General features: G+C 38.4%; 1 protein-coding gene across 6 annotated transcripts in view; it reads right to left on the reverse strand.

The window, feature by feature from the left end:
• Window positions 1-18697, reverse strand: part of atp8a1 (ATPase phospholipid transporting 8A1) — a 122804-nt gene that overhangs the window by 91738 nt on the left and 12369 nt on the right. For all 6 annotated transcript variants that reach the window (XM_024283096.2, XM_024283094.2, XM_024283095.2 and 3 more), the window contains exon 2: window positions 10016-10130. In XM_024283096.2, coding sequence (XP_024138864.1) covers window positions 10016-10130 — 115 coding nt within the window. The remainder of the gene's footprint in view (window positions 1-10015; window positions 10131-18697) is intronic.

Below are 18697 nucleotides of genomic sequence, written 5' to 3' on the forward strand. Positions count from 1 at the left end.
GACGATATAAAACCGTCTTACGATCTCCAAAGCTGACGATCTGTCATCTTTCAGAGATTGTTTTATCACGATCTTCTATGAAAGGCTGCAAGAGCGCAAAGGCAAAAGCTTGTTGATTGCCTGTGACTTTACTATTTAATTTGAATAAATATAAATATTTGTTCAAAATGTGTTTACTTCTTTCAACTAAAATCATTAGAATCCATTTTTTGTCAATTTGAATTTATTTTAAAGAAATCACGAAATAAAATTGAAAGAATCTTGGTTTTCTTTTTTTTGCCATATTGCCCAGCCCTAGCTCACGATATTAATTCACAAAATATAGAAGAACACATATTTTTTAGGAAAATAGATATCTCAATTTATTTTTTTAGCTTGAACACAATCATAATAAACAACTGGTGTCTAATGTTGTGCAACAAATTATAGACACTTTTGTGCAACTTTGCTGAAATAAGTAATACTATGTCTTTGACAAGAATTGACACCAACTGAATTAGAATTATCTGTAAAATTCACTGTTAACAATAGTAAACATGAACAACACTGCCACTACTTAGTGTAAAATTGTTGTAAACAACAGAACAAAAATTCAATAATTCAAGTAGCTGCCAGGTGTCCCCCGACACAGTCTCCCAATGCTATCTACCTCCAAAGGAACATCTCACCAAAGGATGACAAATATGTTTTACAACCTCTTTAAAAGAAAATAAAAGAACCCATCGAGAATCAATCACAAGATTAAATATCGCGATATATAGCAATATCAATATTTTGGCACACCACTATTACACACTATCGACTAGCGTTGGGGTGGCAAACTTTATGACTTGTGGGCCAAAAAGGGTTGTAAAATTTGTCAGAAGGGCCAGACCAGGACCAGATGCATGGGGTGTTTTGGTAATCTACTTCATAAGAGAAAGAAATGATATCAAGTCTGGATGAAAATATGTTTTACTTTGGATCAAAACTAATATAGAACATTCAAAACTGTGACTTTAGTTTTTCATTTTATTACCAATTGCACAAGTGGTTTGAAGTTCTTCAGGCAAATCCGTAACTTAGAGAAATGCTGCGTTCATGTGGTGTTGGAATGATGGGGGAAAAAAGACCGACTCAGAAAACAGCCATAAACGTAAAAAAAAAATTACAATTCTTCCAACAGCACAGAAATACAGATTAAGTTTCTGCACAAAAAAGGTCATTGTGTTTATAGTGCGCCATCTATGAGGAAACACCAAGATTATAGGGGAAGAAAAGGAAAAAGGTATTATCATTATAATTGATTCCCATTAGGCAGGAAAGATTAGATAGTTTAACAGCCCGCATATAGTCCTCGGGCCGTAATTTGCCCACCTTTGGACTAGCATAACTCTGGACTAGCGTAACTATTGATGCCATTAATGCAATTCTAGCAGATTCTTGCAAAGCAGTCTTGCAATGATGTGCAACCCTTCCCAGTAGTGAAGGGCTTATGCAAACAATGTTAATCAGATGATTCTGATTTAAAGAAAAGCAGCTTTTAATATCGCCTTTGAGCCAATAAAGAACACTTAAAGTGTTGAGTTTTGGTGCAAAGTCAATCAGAATCAGCTGATTCTCATTGATTGTGAGGAGTTATAGTACGTCAAAGACTGTGTTATTGAGGTGTCACCGGTGATATCTCCGGTGTTAAAGGGGTAACTTCTCAATTAATATGACGTGGAAAGCAGCAAATCAACTGAATTTGACATCTGGAGGACAGAAAATTTAGACTTTCCAGTGAATCATACTGTAGGTAGAGTTCAACATTTATAAGTTTATGAGAATGGGTTTTTATGAGTCCTCAAAATTCAAATCTCCATGTAGACAAAATCTAAAAGTACAAGCAAAGACAACAAAAACAAATGGAACACATTTTTACCAGCATTTTAAAAGGTAATATCTTCTAGGTATTCAAAACTTCAGAATATGTTTACATTACTAGACCTTAGTAATCAAAAATACTTTGTTATTTATAAAAAGAAAATGCGTCTTCATCATCGCTCCCATAAAGAGAAAACCTTTAGAGATTTATGGGTTAAATGCAAATGCAGTGAAGCAGAAATACATTAGCAGAGATTTCTCGTGCAAGTGTGTGTCTGTAGGGTTGGGGGTTGCATTTGTATGACTAATAATTATTTACATTTTCCTTCAATCTAAAAAAAAAAACTTTGTTATTTTTTTATTTTTTTATTTTTACATACAATGTACTAACATACATCACTGTCCTCTTTGCTTGAAGGCCCAAAGCACTTCACAGTAACATTCACCCATACATTCACACACTGATTCTGTTTACTGTCTTACACTGGTGCCAACCTCCAGTATAGCCACCAGGAACAATGCGTGCTTGAGCGTCTTCCCAATCACAGTTGAACACATGAACCGGCAGGGCAGAAACTAAACCTGCGATTAGAGGTCAGCTGCTCTGTCTCTGCAGTACGGCCACCAATCACAAAGTCTGTCTCCTTAAAGCCGTGACTTCATGGCTTTTCTCTTCCGATACATTTATTTATCTTTTCATTTTACATAAATATAGCACCACATTTTTATGCAGCTTTCCCGTATTTCATGAACTGTAAAAACCTATCATGCCTATTCTCTAACGCTACATTGAATTAAACCAAAAATGTCCCTCTGAATGATTGTTTAAGGATCTTACATTTTATTTTGTGTTTGAAAATGATCCAAAAAAGTAATAACTCTATACATTCTTGAACACCAGAAATGCCTATGAATTTAAAATAGGATCCAACAATCCCTCTATAGTGCATTTGACTTATAATTGTTCTTGCATCATTGATCATGGAATACGTCCATGTGCTGCCTTGCGTGCATAATTGCTTTATGGATTTGCAGGAGGTGTCATAGAGGTCTGGTACATTCAGGTCAACAGCCTCCATCGTCATCGCTGCCTCCTGTTTTTTGTTTTTTTTTTTGCTGCCTTTCTCCCTTTGGTCCAGAACTACGCAGTAAAAACTTTATTGGTTTTCTTGATGGCCAGCCTCACAAAAGAAGGTAGCTCATTATTGTCAGCCTGAGAAAAACAAACAAACAAAAAACAATCTCTTCTGTCCAGAAGCTGTCTGGCTTTTGAGATTATTTCCTGCTGAAAGCCAGCAAATGCTGCCAGCATACTGTAAATCTGAACATAAAGCAATAATCTGATTAACCCCATGACATATTCAGCTGCCAAGCCTAAACAATCAGAGGTTTCACTCTATAAGCTTCTCATAGATCATAAATATTTTTAGATCATCGACCTAGGTTTGATGAGTCATTATATGACATGAGTAAAAAAGAAATGAAGCAGTGGACCTAAACTGTACTAAAACTTCCCAGGTTTCCTATACGGTCATGGAGAATGTTACAGTGCCTCTGTGGCAACAAAGAAAAACAACAATCAAAGAACAAATTCTGCATTTTTTATATTTGAGATTTTCACTTGCAGCAACCAAACCCTTTGAGAATTAATTTAAAAAAAAGAAGAACGTAAATACATAGTCCCTACTTTTACTTTACAGTGCAACAATATTCTGAGAAATGGGCAGCTCACAGTTTGATATTTACCTTTGGTACACTGTCAGGCTGTAATGAGAAGCTCAAATACGTTCGAAAATGGAAACCAATCCACTCAGTCAACAAACGTGCACAAATACCACACACGCAACAGGACTGGGTTAAGCCGGTTGTGTTTGGATCTTTCTGTGTTTAGGTTTTCTACACAAGCAGCATCTAATGGAAGATCAACAGTTGGATGGTTTGCAAAGCCACACCTGTCTGTACTCGCGGGCTGGGTTGTGAGTTACACTGGAACCAGATCCAGCATGCAGCTGAATAAACAGCTCACAACTCTCTGAAACACTTTCATTTAAGAGATGCTGCAGTGGGAGGATGAGATCAAGCAAGACAAACTAAAGTCTGAGTGTTTTGGGCTTGTAAGGTTGGTTTCATCATTTATCACAAACGCTGCTGCTGTCAGAGTCTCTACAGGTCACTTTGAGACAACAACTAATCTTGTTGAACAAATTGGTTTTAGACAAAACTGCAGCCTTTGCCTTTAAGATGTGAGCTAGAAATGTAAAGATCAGAGCATAAGAACAAAAGAATGATAGAAGCATTAGTGGATACACATTATTCAGGAAATGTTGGTTTGATGCATTTGATGGTGTCAAGCCCAAACAAGGTCTGTCCAAGATAAACGTTTCTGTATCCACTTAAAATAATGTTCCAACATTTTCTATGACAGACAAACTTGTGGATTATTTTATAATAGATATGCACAAAACAACAGATTAAACAAACATTTTGTTTTACCAATTTTATTTTGACTAAAGCCTTTCCAAAAATCCATCTGATATTTCGTGAAAAAGGTTAAAATGATGTTCTGTGACCCTATACTAACACAGTACTTTCCCTGACAGCTGTTGTGGTGGAATATTTGTTGATCCGATGAAATGAAGAAATGTTTTTCTTCAAATGGTTTTAAGAGTTAGGGAACACGCCTACTGAAAGCCTTGTCAAAAAGTCCAATCAGCAGGGAACGAATACAGGGAATGCAGCAACATCCACAGAGGACGACAATAGAGGGAAACACAGCTAAGGACATAAGAACGGAAACAACCAGGACCTGATACTTCCCAAAAACTGACTCCCCAAAATCCCATAGTGACGTATGAACACCTGAATGTTCTTTCAATTTACTACTGAGCGTGCGCAGACCATCAACAGCTCTGATTAAATGACCCATCGGAGCGGTGTTATTAGGAATAAATGTGCAGCACTGATCTCCAAAAATAAAGCACACACCTCCACGTTCTGCCAACAGCATGTCCACAGCCATATGGTCCTGAAAGGCCATAAGAGAGGTAGCACGAAGCTGCTCGTGGACAGCACCAAGACCGTCCCGTGTGAAATTTGCAAGCCGCTGAACATTATAATGAACATAACTAATGCAATCAAAATTTTATTAATAGTGCACCACCAGCAGAGGGCAGATTCAAACCCTGCAGCAACCTGATTGACAAGTTTGTACTCATCAGGAACACCTCTGGGAACGCCAATCATATCAATATAAGTACGATCTGAAGAAGAATCATCAACAGAGAGCCTAAGGCGGGCAGGACGAGCATCAAAGCGATCATGGGAGACACAAAAACAACAGTGGCAGGCAAGAGGAGGGTGACAGGGGCACACAACCCTGTCCAGCCATGGGGCAAGGTATCACAAATGAAGGGACCACCACACCACCACCAGAGGCCGGCACGAGCCACATTGAATAATGGTCAGGGTGTTCTGACAATAAGAAAACAAGACTCAGAGAATGGAACATAAGTAGATGTATAACTTCCGTGACACTGTTTACCAAGTTAACTAGTTCTGGTAAATATTATTGAAGACATCCAGTAGCAGTACTGCACTCGCTCAAACACGGATAGTTTTTTTTTTTTGACAGACAATAAAAAATAGTAGATTTTAGAAGTGTTTCAGGTAATTATTCATCATGGAAAAATACATGACTACGTTAATCCAACTGTCCAAAAATGTTCTGTGAGTATAAAGAAGAAAAAAAGAGGGACAATGATGTTCTCAGACAGTACTACCCCACAGCTCTGCAGGTGAATACCTACCTGGGGTTGTTTCACTTAACCGGTACTGCAGGAAGAACAGAGGTTTTAGAAAACAACTGCTGTCATTCTCAGTACTGTTAGTAATGCTGCATCTTAACTTTGATCAGTAGTTAAAACAGATATATACTACGAAATATTTGAGGTCCAAGAGTGCTTCGGTCCCAAACTCGACACAAACATGGTTTAGCAAATCTGGGATTTAAATATTTTATGTAGTTTAAATGTAAAAAATAAAACCCATTTTCAAATCATAGGACAAATATCACAACTAATGAGTGGCCTCGTGGTAGAGCGTTTGCCTAGATTGATCAGAAAGACTCTAAAAGTGGACCTGATATCTTCATGCAAGACTCAGAATCAAAGGTTAGATTGGGAGTCAAACCACTGAATAAATCCCCAGAGCAGCTGTGACTGCAGCTCACCACTCAGGAAACCGGATTTCAAACATGTGACGACTGGCACTTTAACCCCACCTGTGATCTTACATATCCTGTCAGGGATTTATTTTTCCACTTAATGGCCTTTGGTTGAAAGCTGTGTTGGTGCAGGCCTAAAGTTTGAACTGTTCATGCGGCAGGAAAGCTAACGGTAACATTCCTTGACGGCCTGCCTGAGCAATCTTGACCTATAATGCCAAACGCTGCACTCCTCCACGAGAAGCAACAGGAGAAAAAAGGTCAGTCTGAAACATCTGCACCGATGCATCCGCAGTGATGTGAATCCAGCTGATAGACATGAATTTTATCTGGATAAGAATCCTTTGAGTGATCCTACAAAAAAAACACTGTTGACTAACAACCATGCGCGTTTCAAACACGCTTCATTTACTCAGTGATGAGGTTAAAGACACTTAAATGAAAGCGTGTTTTTAACATGTTCTTATAGCATTTTCTCATGTTGGAGGACATGCATAAAGAGAATTCAGATTAAAACTGCGTTTCTGAGTATTTCTTTATTCAAATGGTGGTGAATCAGGAGCAGATGAATAAAAGGTGTTCGTAAAAACTGTTAGGTACAAGCTACAAGCGGCGAGCCACAAGCACCTGGCTCAGCTCCATTCTGATGTATGCACTTGTAGAGATCTACATCCATGAACATTCTTGTTTTCCTTGTCTGAGCTGGAATCTGGATCAAAAGCTCCTATATTACTCGCCATTTTTATCGCACCGCTAATGTTGTGTTGGGCTGTGGGGGGGCTGTAGACTAACGGGAGAGAGTGTAAACAAAGGGATGATGGGAAATGAGTGCAGGCTTACTTCACGACAACAGTCCTGCCCACAACTCAGACAAACTTCTGATGAACGCCTGCTTTTCTGCACAAACTATGTCCTAGAAAACGACTTTTTCTTTTTAATTTTGGCAAAAAAACTGCAAAATTATGATTAGAAGACTGGGAACGCTTTTACAATAGATCAAAAGACTTTAAATACAATAGATATAACTAAAATAAAAGTCAGGCCGGGATTATAAACTATAATTGAATATTTAAATCAATATTTGCTGAGAAAATGCAACATAAATCAGTGAAACCATGACTGACTTAAGGCATTTTCTTGTATTTATAAAAGCAAAAAATGCTCTCTGTAGTTCTTTTGGTGAATATTCATAACTTCATGAATAAAGATTTGATGCACTGAGAATGTGAAAATTTAATTTATGGTTCAACAGGATTTGAATAAATTTAGACGTAATTGTTCATTCTCCATTTTTAACACAGATTTTCTTTGGTTATTAAGAAAGCTGCTTTTGATTAACATTTTTTTTTTAAAACTGAGCAAAGGTGTGAGTTTCAATAATATTTTGTGTAATTATTACACTGAAAACAAACAAAAAAATGTTATTTCGGCCTATAAAACAGAATACTGTTTTTTTAAGTGAAGATGGATATGATGAATCAAAACAATATAATCTAAATATTATTTTATAATCCAATATGTATCACAAATATTTTTTTCAAACCTCGAATCAGCCACAAATGTCATTGCTGTTAAAATGAAATATATATATAACTTTGGAGATAGACATTTTTAGTTTAAGCGTATAATGACATGTTCTACTCAATTATTAAAAACAAAAGTGAATAGAAAAATCACTGTTGATCAACAAAAATAAGAGCTTTTCCAACTGGAAGCTGTTGTTGAAACTGATTCTACTTCTTTCCTTTTAAATTGCCTAAACTGAACTAGTGGCTGTCATTTATTAAATATTTGTGTAACATGACACAAGACCAAAAGCATGAATCAATCACTGTCGAGGATGAGTGGTAATTTCGGAGTGTGCGCTCATGTCTGGATGTTGTCAAAGAGATGATGACTATCACAGGGCCAGCATATAAAATTCTGGAGTTTCTGCAGAATTTTGTCAACTCAGACTGTTTTAAGCTTCTGTTATATTTCAAGCACTATAGTAGATATATAAAGTGCTCTTTGGTATCCTCATGGCCCTGTTCATATGTTTTGTAAACCGTGTGGATGCCTCCATCAGTGCAGTAACTGATGATGTCTGTGCTGTGGAAAGTCTCTTGTAATCATCAGGGCTTGATAAAAGCCTCTGTGTCATCACCTTCAATCACAACTCCGGCGCCCATTCTCATCATTTTTTTCTTTATAGTTTTCAAATGACGGATGGACGTGTCTCTAATGGAAAGCTTCTGCTTGTTTTTCTAGCACTTTCTAACTGTTGTTATGGTTCATACTCCTGAAAACTGGAGATGTTTACATGTGGAAATTGAGCTGATTGAGCTCCCAGAGCCTAATAAATGCCTGGAAGAGGACATCAGATCCCGATGAACTGGAGGGGAAATGTCAAGCATCCACAGGGTGGGGGTGAAAAAGAAACAGAGGAAGTGGGGATGTGAGTGAACAGAGTAATAAAATGAACAGGGACACATTCAGATGCAGCGGCATAGTCTGGATTCCAACACCTCTGGAACTAAGCTGACTGTCGGCAGAGAAGTTTCTGTCTCTCTTTGGATGTGTGTGTTGCTGTCAAGCCTTAGTGACAACTGCCCCTACGGTTTGGATACTGGCTGTCTGTGGGCAAAAAATGGGCAAACCCGTATGCTGCTGGCAACAGGTCAATGTTAAATGTTAAATTTATATTTTTACTTCCCCAAATCCTGCACAGGAAGCCGCTGTTCAAGTGGTAAGTGCAGCCTGATTGTTTGAAATGAGGAAATTAGATAGTGGTAGAGATTTATAGATAGAGAGTGTAGTTTGTGTGGACATCCTACGACCGCCCAGTGGGCACTTCCATATCCCCCTACACATCCCATTTGCAAACAGTCATCAAGCAGCCAGTAACTTACTAACGACTAGATCAGAGGTGGGCACTGAGGAACACAATCCTACGAGTTTTCCAACATCCTCTGCTCTGGCATGTTCTAAGAGGCTGGACACACCTGAACCAGGTAATCACCCATGAGTAGGACAAGGATATCTTGAAATCCTGCAGACAAACAAGCCGCTGAGGCCTTGAATTGCCCTAGAGCGGGAGTGTCAAACTCAATCGCACATGGGGCCAAAATCCAAAAGGCTGCAGGCCGAACAGGATAAACATTTATTGAAAACTCTTTTTTTAAAGACTCTTTTTAAACTCTTTCTTAACTCTTTTTAAAGATTTTGAAAACGTTAAAATCGTATCTTTTTAACATCACTATGAACTACATATATAGTATTACCTGCGATAATGCTAGCGTGAATTCTGTAAGCTGAATTTGACTGCTGAAGATGCTAGTGCTGATAGCTAATGATGCTGAAATTGATAGCTTAAAATGCTAAAGCTGATAGCAAGCTAAAATTTTAGCTAAATGCCAAATTAGCCTAAAAAACAAACAGAAAAACTTAGGTTAGCCAAACAGCTAGCATGTAGCTGAAAAATAGCTCAATTTCAAAATATCCTAAAAAACTGAAAAAGCCTAAATTAGCCAAAACAGCTAGCGTGTAAATATTAGCCTAACTCTAAAACGGCCTTAAAAAACCCCCAGGCCTCGACTTTGACACATGTGCCCTTGAGTTGCAAATACTTTACAATACACTAAGCAAACTATTGCACAGTCTATTTCCAATGTGTTGCTTAAGGAGACCACACAAACTTCAAGGACACTTCAAGACACATCTTCACTCCCCTTTAAGGTGTTGCCGCTTCTCTCTACAACCCTTCATGCAGCACCCATTGGGGTCTACCTCTGTACTGGTGCATGTGACTAAGGCTTTACTACAGTAACAGAAATGGAAAAAAAAAACACTGATTTGTTTAAGCTGTTTTATGGTTGGACCACATTTACTTTCATCATGCTTTCTGGAAGTTAATTTAAACATTACACCAACATTTCTTCACAAAGTCACTTGGGATTTTCTCCTTACCTGACTCGATTGCTGCAAAACTTAGTGAACTGTGGCTGGTTGAGGTGTATCAGTCGGGCATCTTCTTGGTCAGCCAAGGATGTCTTCTCTGACGTGTCTTCTGTCTTTTCATAACCTGCGAGAAAAGATATTTTCCGGTTTTAAAAAATCTCCGGTGGGGAATCTTAAAAGTGAGACATAAAACGTGTCGGGAAGGCTTTGATTTGTTGTCTAAAATCCATCAAAGGAGTCTTTCAAAGAGAGGAAAAAACAGGTCAATACCTCTGAAACGTGATGAGTACTTGGGGCTTTGAAGGTATTAGTTATAGAATAAATTATAGAACCTTTTAAAACAACTTTAGCATGTGTGTTCGTTTTTAAAATTGTGATAGATTCACTATGATCTATTTGATGTATTTTTTGTGTTTGGTTTTTGTTCAAAAGCACTGTAAAGAGGTTTTAGCTTAAGTGTCATTTTTTTGATTGGTATCCATGATAGACGGCGCAGTAAATTGCTCCAGGCTGCAGTCCAGTTGATTTAGTGTGCTTACCTCAGCTTTGAACCAACACTCTGATGACAAAATGAAGCTGGAAATAAGATATTTATGGAAGCTGAAGGTTTTTAGGAGAGTATAGCTACCATAGCTACCAGTAAATACCATAGAAATATAACAGTAGTAGAGACTGCATTTCAGAATACAATGGCCACAGTAGTACAGAACATTAATAGAAGAACATGTAGGGAAGCAAAGCAGGAACTTAACGGTGCGTTAGAGAAAATCTGGCCTCAATTTACCATTTTAGGTTGATGTCAGAGGATATAACTTTTAAAAGTTTGACAAAGATAAGATCAAAAAAATTAAGAAATACAAAATCTGATACTTAAACATAAATTTGAAACATTGAGGAGCTTGCCTCCATGGTTAGGCTCTATGCTTCCATGAAATGTGTTATTTAGCTGGAATTTCCTACACAAAGTGGATTCCTGCTGATTCACAGAGGTTATGGAGTAGATAAGCTGTTCTTTGGAAATTACCTCAAAAATGTGATTTCTGAATGACTGGGACAAATATAAGTTGTCACTGTAAAGTTTAAGCTTTGTGTCAAATGCCACAGAAACAATTAGGAATTTTAATTTTACTTCAGTCCAATCTGTTGAATGCTGAATAAAATAGCCCACTCTTTAGGGGATCACGGATATCTGTGATCTGTGTGGATCACTAGCCACACTTCAGGCCACACGTGTACCACAGATTCCCCCCGCCCCGACTCTGCTGCGTACCTCATGTGTGCATTATTAAAATCAATCTTCTGTCCACAACGAATGTAACTGTCGTCAAATTCATGTACTGTACACCATCCTTGTTTTAACATGCGCCACAGTTACTTCTAGATTGTTATCCAAAAGTCTGTTAAGCTGAAGCTCCCGCCACGTGTGGGAGGAGCTTCCGTCAAATTTTTTCTTGAACTCGCTATGTAGGGTGCAGATACTGAGAGATCGAGTTTATTTATTTTGAAAAGCTGAATAAAAGCATTGGTGCATGCTTTTCAAAAACGTCATTTTAGGCTTTTATCTTCTTGTTTTTTCCTGCTTTTTTTGTCTTTACTTTTTACTGATCCGAAAAACAATCAGAACCGTGATCCCAAACACCGTGACACGATCTAAACCGTGAATTTTGTGATTCGCCACACCCCTACAACTCATACACTGTCTAAGAAAACCTTGTAAAACACGCTGAGAATCCAAGAGTGTTCTCTGCCACCACTCAAAGTTGGAAACAGCTCTCCTGACACACAATGGAGGCTGAGTGTAGGTGGTGGAGAAGCTTTTCTCTCCAAAAAAGAAATGAACTTTAACATGTTTTAGAAATTCGGCTTCTATAGATGTTGGAAATGTTTGGAGTATTTGTATGAGTAACCCAAATAAGGTTTTCTATCAGACAGGGGCGACATCTTTGCATGGCTTCTAGCAATATCTGGTTCTAAGAAGCACTTATTTATTTTAAATAAGCACTAATAAAACTGAACAGACACTTGGTAAGTGAAGTGAAAAAGAAGTCTGATAGGGTTCACTTTCTTCACATTTCATTGCTTTCACTAGCCAACCAAGTATAAGAGAAACACTAAAACATTCTGTATTTAATGGTTGTCAAACTGTTAGAATGTGATGTTTAATTCCTTGAATGGCCATAAGTAACCTAGTAGGGTAGTAGTGTTTAGGTATGCAAGGTAAGCACTGCATAGTTTCCACAACTACAGATATAGTAAGCCTTGAAGCCTAAAGCAGGGAAAAGGCCACGCGCTCTGAGGGAAAGAGGGGGAACGATGGCTCAGAGTCATGAGGTGGTGAAACCAGAGAGGCCACAGGATATGCCACAGTTGTAACCCAACTCCTCTCTCTCCTCTGCAGCATTTCCTTCATGTCAAGGAACTCGAGTAGGACAGGAGTTACTTTCAAAGTGAAACCTGCAACTTTCACTGAGCTTTGTCTTCCATCTTTTTTTCTCATCACATTCTGATTCGAGTTACAGTCTGAGCTGGAACGTTAATGCAGCTCTTCTGCGGCTTCTGGTCAACTTTGCAGAGGACTTTGAAGGTATGACAGGAAAACATCCGGTGGAAAGGTTTTCTACTTAACGTGTGCACTGGAACTATAAATACATGAGGTTGTTTGGTCACCAGGGTAAACACGGGTTGGTTATCCCAACCCCATTATGCAAAATGTCAGATCAGCAGAGGAGTTGAAGTGGACAAGTGAAGCAACAGTAGTGGTTCAAAAATGACTTCCTGTAGGTATGTGAATGTGAAGCAAGAAGTATGTTAATGTTATGCAATCATAAGTACAAGTTTGTTTTTTAAACAAGGCATCAATATTTTTTAATCTTATTTCCCAGAATTTATTTTAAAATATCCCTAAAATCTATCCAAAAAAATATTGAATTTCATAGTTGAATATATAACCATTTGGGCTGGGAATCCCTGGGTACCTCATGATACGATGCGATACGCGATACATGGCTCACAATATCGATAATACCGTGGTACTGCAATAATTGGTAAAAATCATCACGAATAACACAATATATAGAAAAACAAACATTCATTAGGAAAGTACATCCCTATTGATTTTTTTAGCTTGAACACAATCATAACAAACAACTTTTGTCTTATTTTGTGTAACAAATATTAGATATTTTTGTGCAAATTAGTAATACTATGTGTTTGACAAGCATTGACACATTGAAACATTGGTGCTCGTGACAGCCAGTCTTGCAATGCACGCCCCCTATCTACCTCCAAAAGAACGTCTCACCAATGGATGATGAATATAACGTTTCTTCAAACGAAAAATAAAAGAATGATACTTGGTTAAAACCCATTGAGAATCAATCGCAGGACTAAATATCGCAATACATCACAATATAAATATTTTGGCACACCAATAATAACCCTAGTACTGTCCAATACGGTTGAGAACATCCAATAACCTCATGCCCTAACCTGAGTAAATCTGCATGGAGAGAGCACATTTGAAAACAGGTGCAGCCAGCAGCTCACCTGGTGACACCGCAATGACAGGTGGTAACAGCACGGTGAGCAAAGGTGACAAAAAAGGACGCTGAATCAAGTGGATGCTGCCGTGCTGAATCAGGGTGGGGGAAAAAAAGGACATGGTAGGATACTATTAAATTATTTTGTATTTGGTTTCTTCTTTAGAGTCTTTTTCTTTCAATAATTCATACAAAAAGCTTAAAAAGCCATTGTTTTTATTTAATAAACTAATCATGGAGCAAAATCCTGGATAAGTGGATAGATGTAGTTTATAATAGCAAGTAAAACCTTAAGAGAACCATCATAGGTGGTCCCTGCAGCACCGATTGGTGTGAAGCCGGACCGGTTGCGTGGAAATGACTGATGTTGTGTCTCTTTGTTCTGAATGAGTCTTGGCAGCGGGAGCCTCAGAGCGGGAGTAACCAGGTGCTGCAATGCACCAGTTGCAGCTGGTGCTGTTCTTTTTTAGCTTTGACACAAAGGGGATGCACAAGTCTTAGCTGACAAAGAAATAGTACATCACTTTACATAACTAATATTAGGGCATTTCAACAATGTTAATAATAGATTAGGATTAAAATAGGGCAGACAACAGATTAAAACAAATACAGAAAAGAATATGTTGCCAGCAAAAAAAAAAAGGTCCAGTGCAGTTCACTGAACCAAAACCTATATGTATTATTTTTTTTTGCAGCATCAACACTTGCAATTTTTGCATCATAACTAGTTTGCAAATACTGCAAAAAACAAAACAAGAAACTAGGAGAGATTCTAATGCCACCCAGCTACAACTGTGCATACCAACAGTTCTAGTGAAATGGAATTATTACTGGTGGCTATATCAGTGAGGCCTTTCTGAGATGCTCTTCTCCCACATCTGCCTGATGGCCTCAGACTTCGAAACGGTGTGAGGATAAAGTGTTGAGCTACCAACCAACGTCTCGGAGGAACTGCTCTATTATACCCCGGTGGAAACTGCGCATTTTTCTTTGCACTAATTGCATTCACTGCAGAAGGGTCACGGCTCAATTACACCAACACAGATAAACTGGAGAGTGGAAGGCTGGGCAGATACAAACTCTAAATTGTGATGAGTTTTTTTAGGCTGCCTATGTTTACCCTATGATCTGACAAAATAAAGGCATAACTTTGAATAAATACAAGAGGTGTAACAATTAATCGAAATAAATCGATTCATTGTTTTTTTATACCTGCAATCAAACCGGATGGATCTGTCTGAAATCAAACTATATCATTACCAAATCATTACAAAATGAAATAAACTGATCTATAATCAATCTTGGAAAATATCATTTGGATTGAGTGATGGTATGTTTCTTTTACTATAACGTCAAAATGACCAAGTATCATCACAGCGGACAACACACATGATGGCAGCAAAATATGATCAATCCATCGTTTCAGTCTAATGTGTGGAAACACTTTGAATTTAGCAAAGATAAACCATACAGTGTGGAAGAATGTTTTAACAATGTTCTCTTTGTAAAAAGTTTAAGTGGAATGTGGTAAATGCTGTATAAACTAAAATGTGAAAGGATTTGACATTAATTGTGGTTTGGGTATTTTTTGTTTTGTTTTATTATTTTTTTACTGTACACACACTTAACACTTGATTATATTGAAGAAATACAAGGAATCTAGAAAACTTCACCTGCACTGTGCAGTAGGGCTGGGAGTCACTGGGTACCTCACGATATGACACGATGCGATAAGCGATACATGGCTCACGATATCGATGATATCGCAATACTGTGATAATTGGTAAAAACCCTCTCTAATAACTCACTGTATAGAACAGGGGTAGGGAACCCTGGTCCTCGAGAGCCACCTTCCTGCATGTTTTCCAATATACCCTGCTCTGGCATTTTCTTATTGGGTGGACACACCTGAACCAGGTAATCAGTCATGAGTAGGGACTGGTTCAGGTGTGTCCAGCCAATAAGAACATGCCAGAGAAGGGTATATTGGAAAACATGCAGGCAGGCGGCTCTCGAGGACCAGGGTTCCCTACCCCTGGTATAGAAGAAAATTTCATGCATTCATTCATCTTCCAGACCGCTTCTTCCCTTACGGGGTCGCGGGGTGCCGGAGCCTATCTCGGCTACTGATGGGCGAAGGCGGGGTACACCCTGGACAGGTCGCCAGTCTGTCGCAGGGCCTCAGTCACACACACACATTCGCTCTCACATTCACACCTAGGGGCAATTTAGAGTCACCAATTAACCTATGAAGCATGTTTTTGGACGGTGGGAGGAAGCCAGAGTCCCCGGTGAAAACCCACGCATGCACGGGGAGAACATGCAAACTCCACACAGAAAGGTCCCAGCAGGGATTGAAACAGGGGCCTTCTCGCTGTGAGGCAAGAGCGCTAACCACTGCGCCACCGTGCAGCCCTAGAAGAACATTTTCTTAGGAAAATACTTTCCTATTTATTTTTTAGCTTGAACGCAATTATAATAAACAACTTGTGTCTAGTTTTGTGCAACAAAAAATAAGATACTTTAGTGCAACATTGCTGAAATCAGTAATACTGTCTTTGATAAGCATTGAGACCAATTGAATTTGAATTATCTGTAAAATTCAGAAGTAAACATGAACAGTAGTGCCACAACTTAGTGTAAAATTGTTAAAACAACAGATCAGAATTCAAGCTTGCGACAGCCAGTCTTGCAAAGCGCCCCCTATCTACCTCCAAAGGAACGTCTCGCCAAAGGATGACGAATATAACATTTTACAGCCTCTTCAAATGAAAATAAAAGATCAATATTTGGTGAGAACCCATCGAGAATTAATCAAGGATTAAATATCACAATATAGCGCAATATCAATATTTTGGCACACCCCTACTGTTAAGTATCTGAGTATCTATAACCGAGTCACACAGTTTAAAATTTTGGCTAAAGGGGTTCTGGATTGATTTTAGGTCAGTGAATTGGATCAGATCATTCAAAATAAACAAATATTGACTATGAATTGTATCGTCAACCATTTATTATGATATGGAATTGAATCATACTAGTTTCCTCCTTTCTAACCTGACAGTTAGAAAATGAGGAAACTACACTCTGAGTGTCTAATTTCCTTATTTCTAACAGTAAGATTGCAAGAAACGAGTGGGTGCACACTTACCAATTGAACAAAACTAACAAGCTCCTTGCCCAATCTTCTTCTCACCTACTTCACCCTTACATGTTAAGTGTTCGCTATGATCTACTGCCCGTAGAAAACTTGGAGAAAGACTTGTGTATGAAAATTGTTGCTCTTCAGCCTCATAAAGCAGTCTAAGGCTTTGTTTTGTGAGGGCCCCCTGCACATCCTGTACAGGTTTGCCTATTTTTCACTCAAAGATAACACAAAGGAGCAGTTGTGACTAAGGCTGGGAAGATACTGATAAGGCAGCATGTTAGGCAGCACACATACTGGTCTTCAAATCTTAATATTCTAATAAATACAGAACGGTGCAGTAAACATTTTTTCTGCTCCAGTTATACCTACTTAAGGACTTCTCAGAATGGTATCTGGAACCATTTAGCTTGTTCACGGTTTATGTCTAATTGTTTATCAATAAAATCCTTGTTCTGTGGCGTTTTCAAAAAAAGGAGCCATGTATCAACAGTTAGATTTTGTGATGGCCTGTGATTCCAAGCCCAATAGTAACTTTTATGGGAAAAGAATAGAGAAAGGGGTGATAAAGGTCCAAATAAAGCTCACTGGTGGATAACTGTGGCTCAGAACTCTGAAGGGGAAGCCTCCAGAGGAAGGATCAATGCCACCAAGTCTCGTAATGAGTTTGGATGGAGGCCAGACGTCAGGATTATCGTTTGTGTCAGCCAACAGACAGACTGGTGGAACAATAGCCACAAGGGGAACGCATTCAGAGCTGTGTGCCCAGTGGGAAAAATCTGGCACAGAAAAGCTTGGCCCAGACAGGCGGGTCTTTCCTTATCCATCTACGATGCCCTAACACCGTGCTACAAGTGACAAAGAGACATTCAGCAAAATCTTATCAAGATCACAAAATAAATCTTTTTAAAACAGTTGAAGGTAAAAAAAAAAAATAGAAAATCACTGTTGCAGCGTATTTTTTTTTAAGTTAACAAACATTTAAATACAACATCCCTGCAAAACCCTCAATCAATTCCTGCAACCTATGCACTTGTTTCACACCTGCTGATTGGCATTTTGGTGGAAATTTGGGAGGGGTTGCCCAAGGACAAAGAGAAAGTCAAACAGGGTCAAACCCCCAACCATCCAATTAGTAGAGGACTGTTGGACTTCCTGAGCTACAGCTGCTCCAAGCTTTTTCAACATACTGGTGCATCCAGACTAAGATTTTAATGTCTACCGGTTCTGAAAAAAAACCCAGCTAAATATAAATGCAACCTCTGCAGATTGATGAAACCAGTTGATATAACGCACTGGGCTTCAGAGTGGAAAAAATATTGCTGTCATGACTGTTAACACAAGCGAGATTAACTGCATCTAAAGGCAGGAAGAATAATGACAGCAGAGTCAAGTTTAGACCTCACATACTGACCAACAGGAAGCCTTCAGGGTCAAATACCAAACAGTCTTCAGATTTTCAAGCGCAACATGTAACCCAGAGGGGTCAAGGCCCGGGGGCCGAATCCGGCCCTCTGGGTAATTTTATCCGGCCCTCTAGATCATTTTATTTTATTGTTATTAATGGCCAGATGTTATCTTGCGCTTATTGTTAACTTGTATAATTTACGGAGAGAATATTTTTACGGAGAGTAAAATATTGAAATTTATTTAAGGTTGATTTATTCTGGAATAATATTCCTACCTTTTTTATTCATAATTATGTTAAAAAGTTACAGTTTTAAAGTTCTAAAAATTGGCATTCTGCTAGCTTTTTAGACTATTTTGGCATTTACTAAAAGTGTTTAGGCAATTTTGGAGTTTTGCTGCATGCTAGCTGTTTTGGCTAATTTAGGCTTTTTTTAGCTTTTTAGGCTGTTTTGCAGTTTAGCTAATATTTCAGCTACATGCTAGCTGTGTTGGCTAATTTAGGCTTTTTTCAGTTTTTCAGGCTAATTAGAAGTTTTGTTTTTTTTCAATTACATGCTAGCTGTTACCTAAGGTTTTTTTTTTTTTTTTAGCTTTTAG

Source organism: Oryzias melastigma, linkage group LG10 (genome assembly GCF_002922805.2).
Source record: "Oryzias melastigma strain HK-1 linkage group LG10, ASM292280v2, whole genome shotgun sequence".
Taxonomy (NCBI): Eukaryota; Metazoa; Chordata; class Actinopteri; order Beloniformes; family Adrianichthyidae; genus Oryzias; species Oryzias melastigma.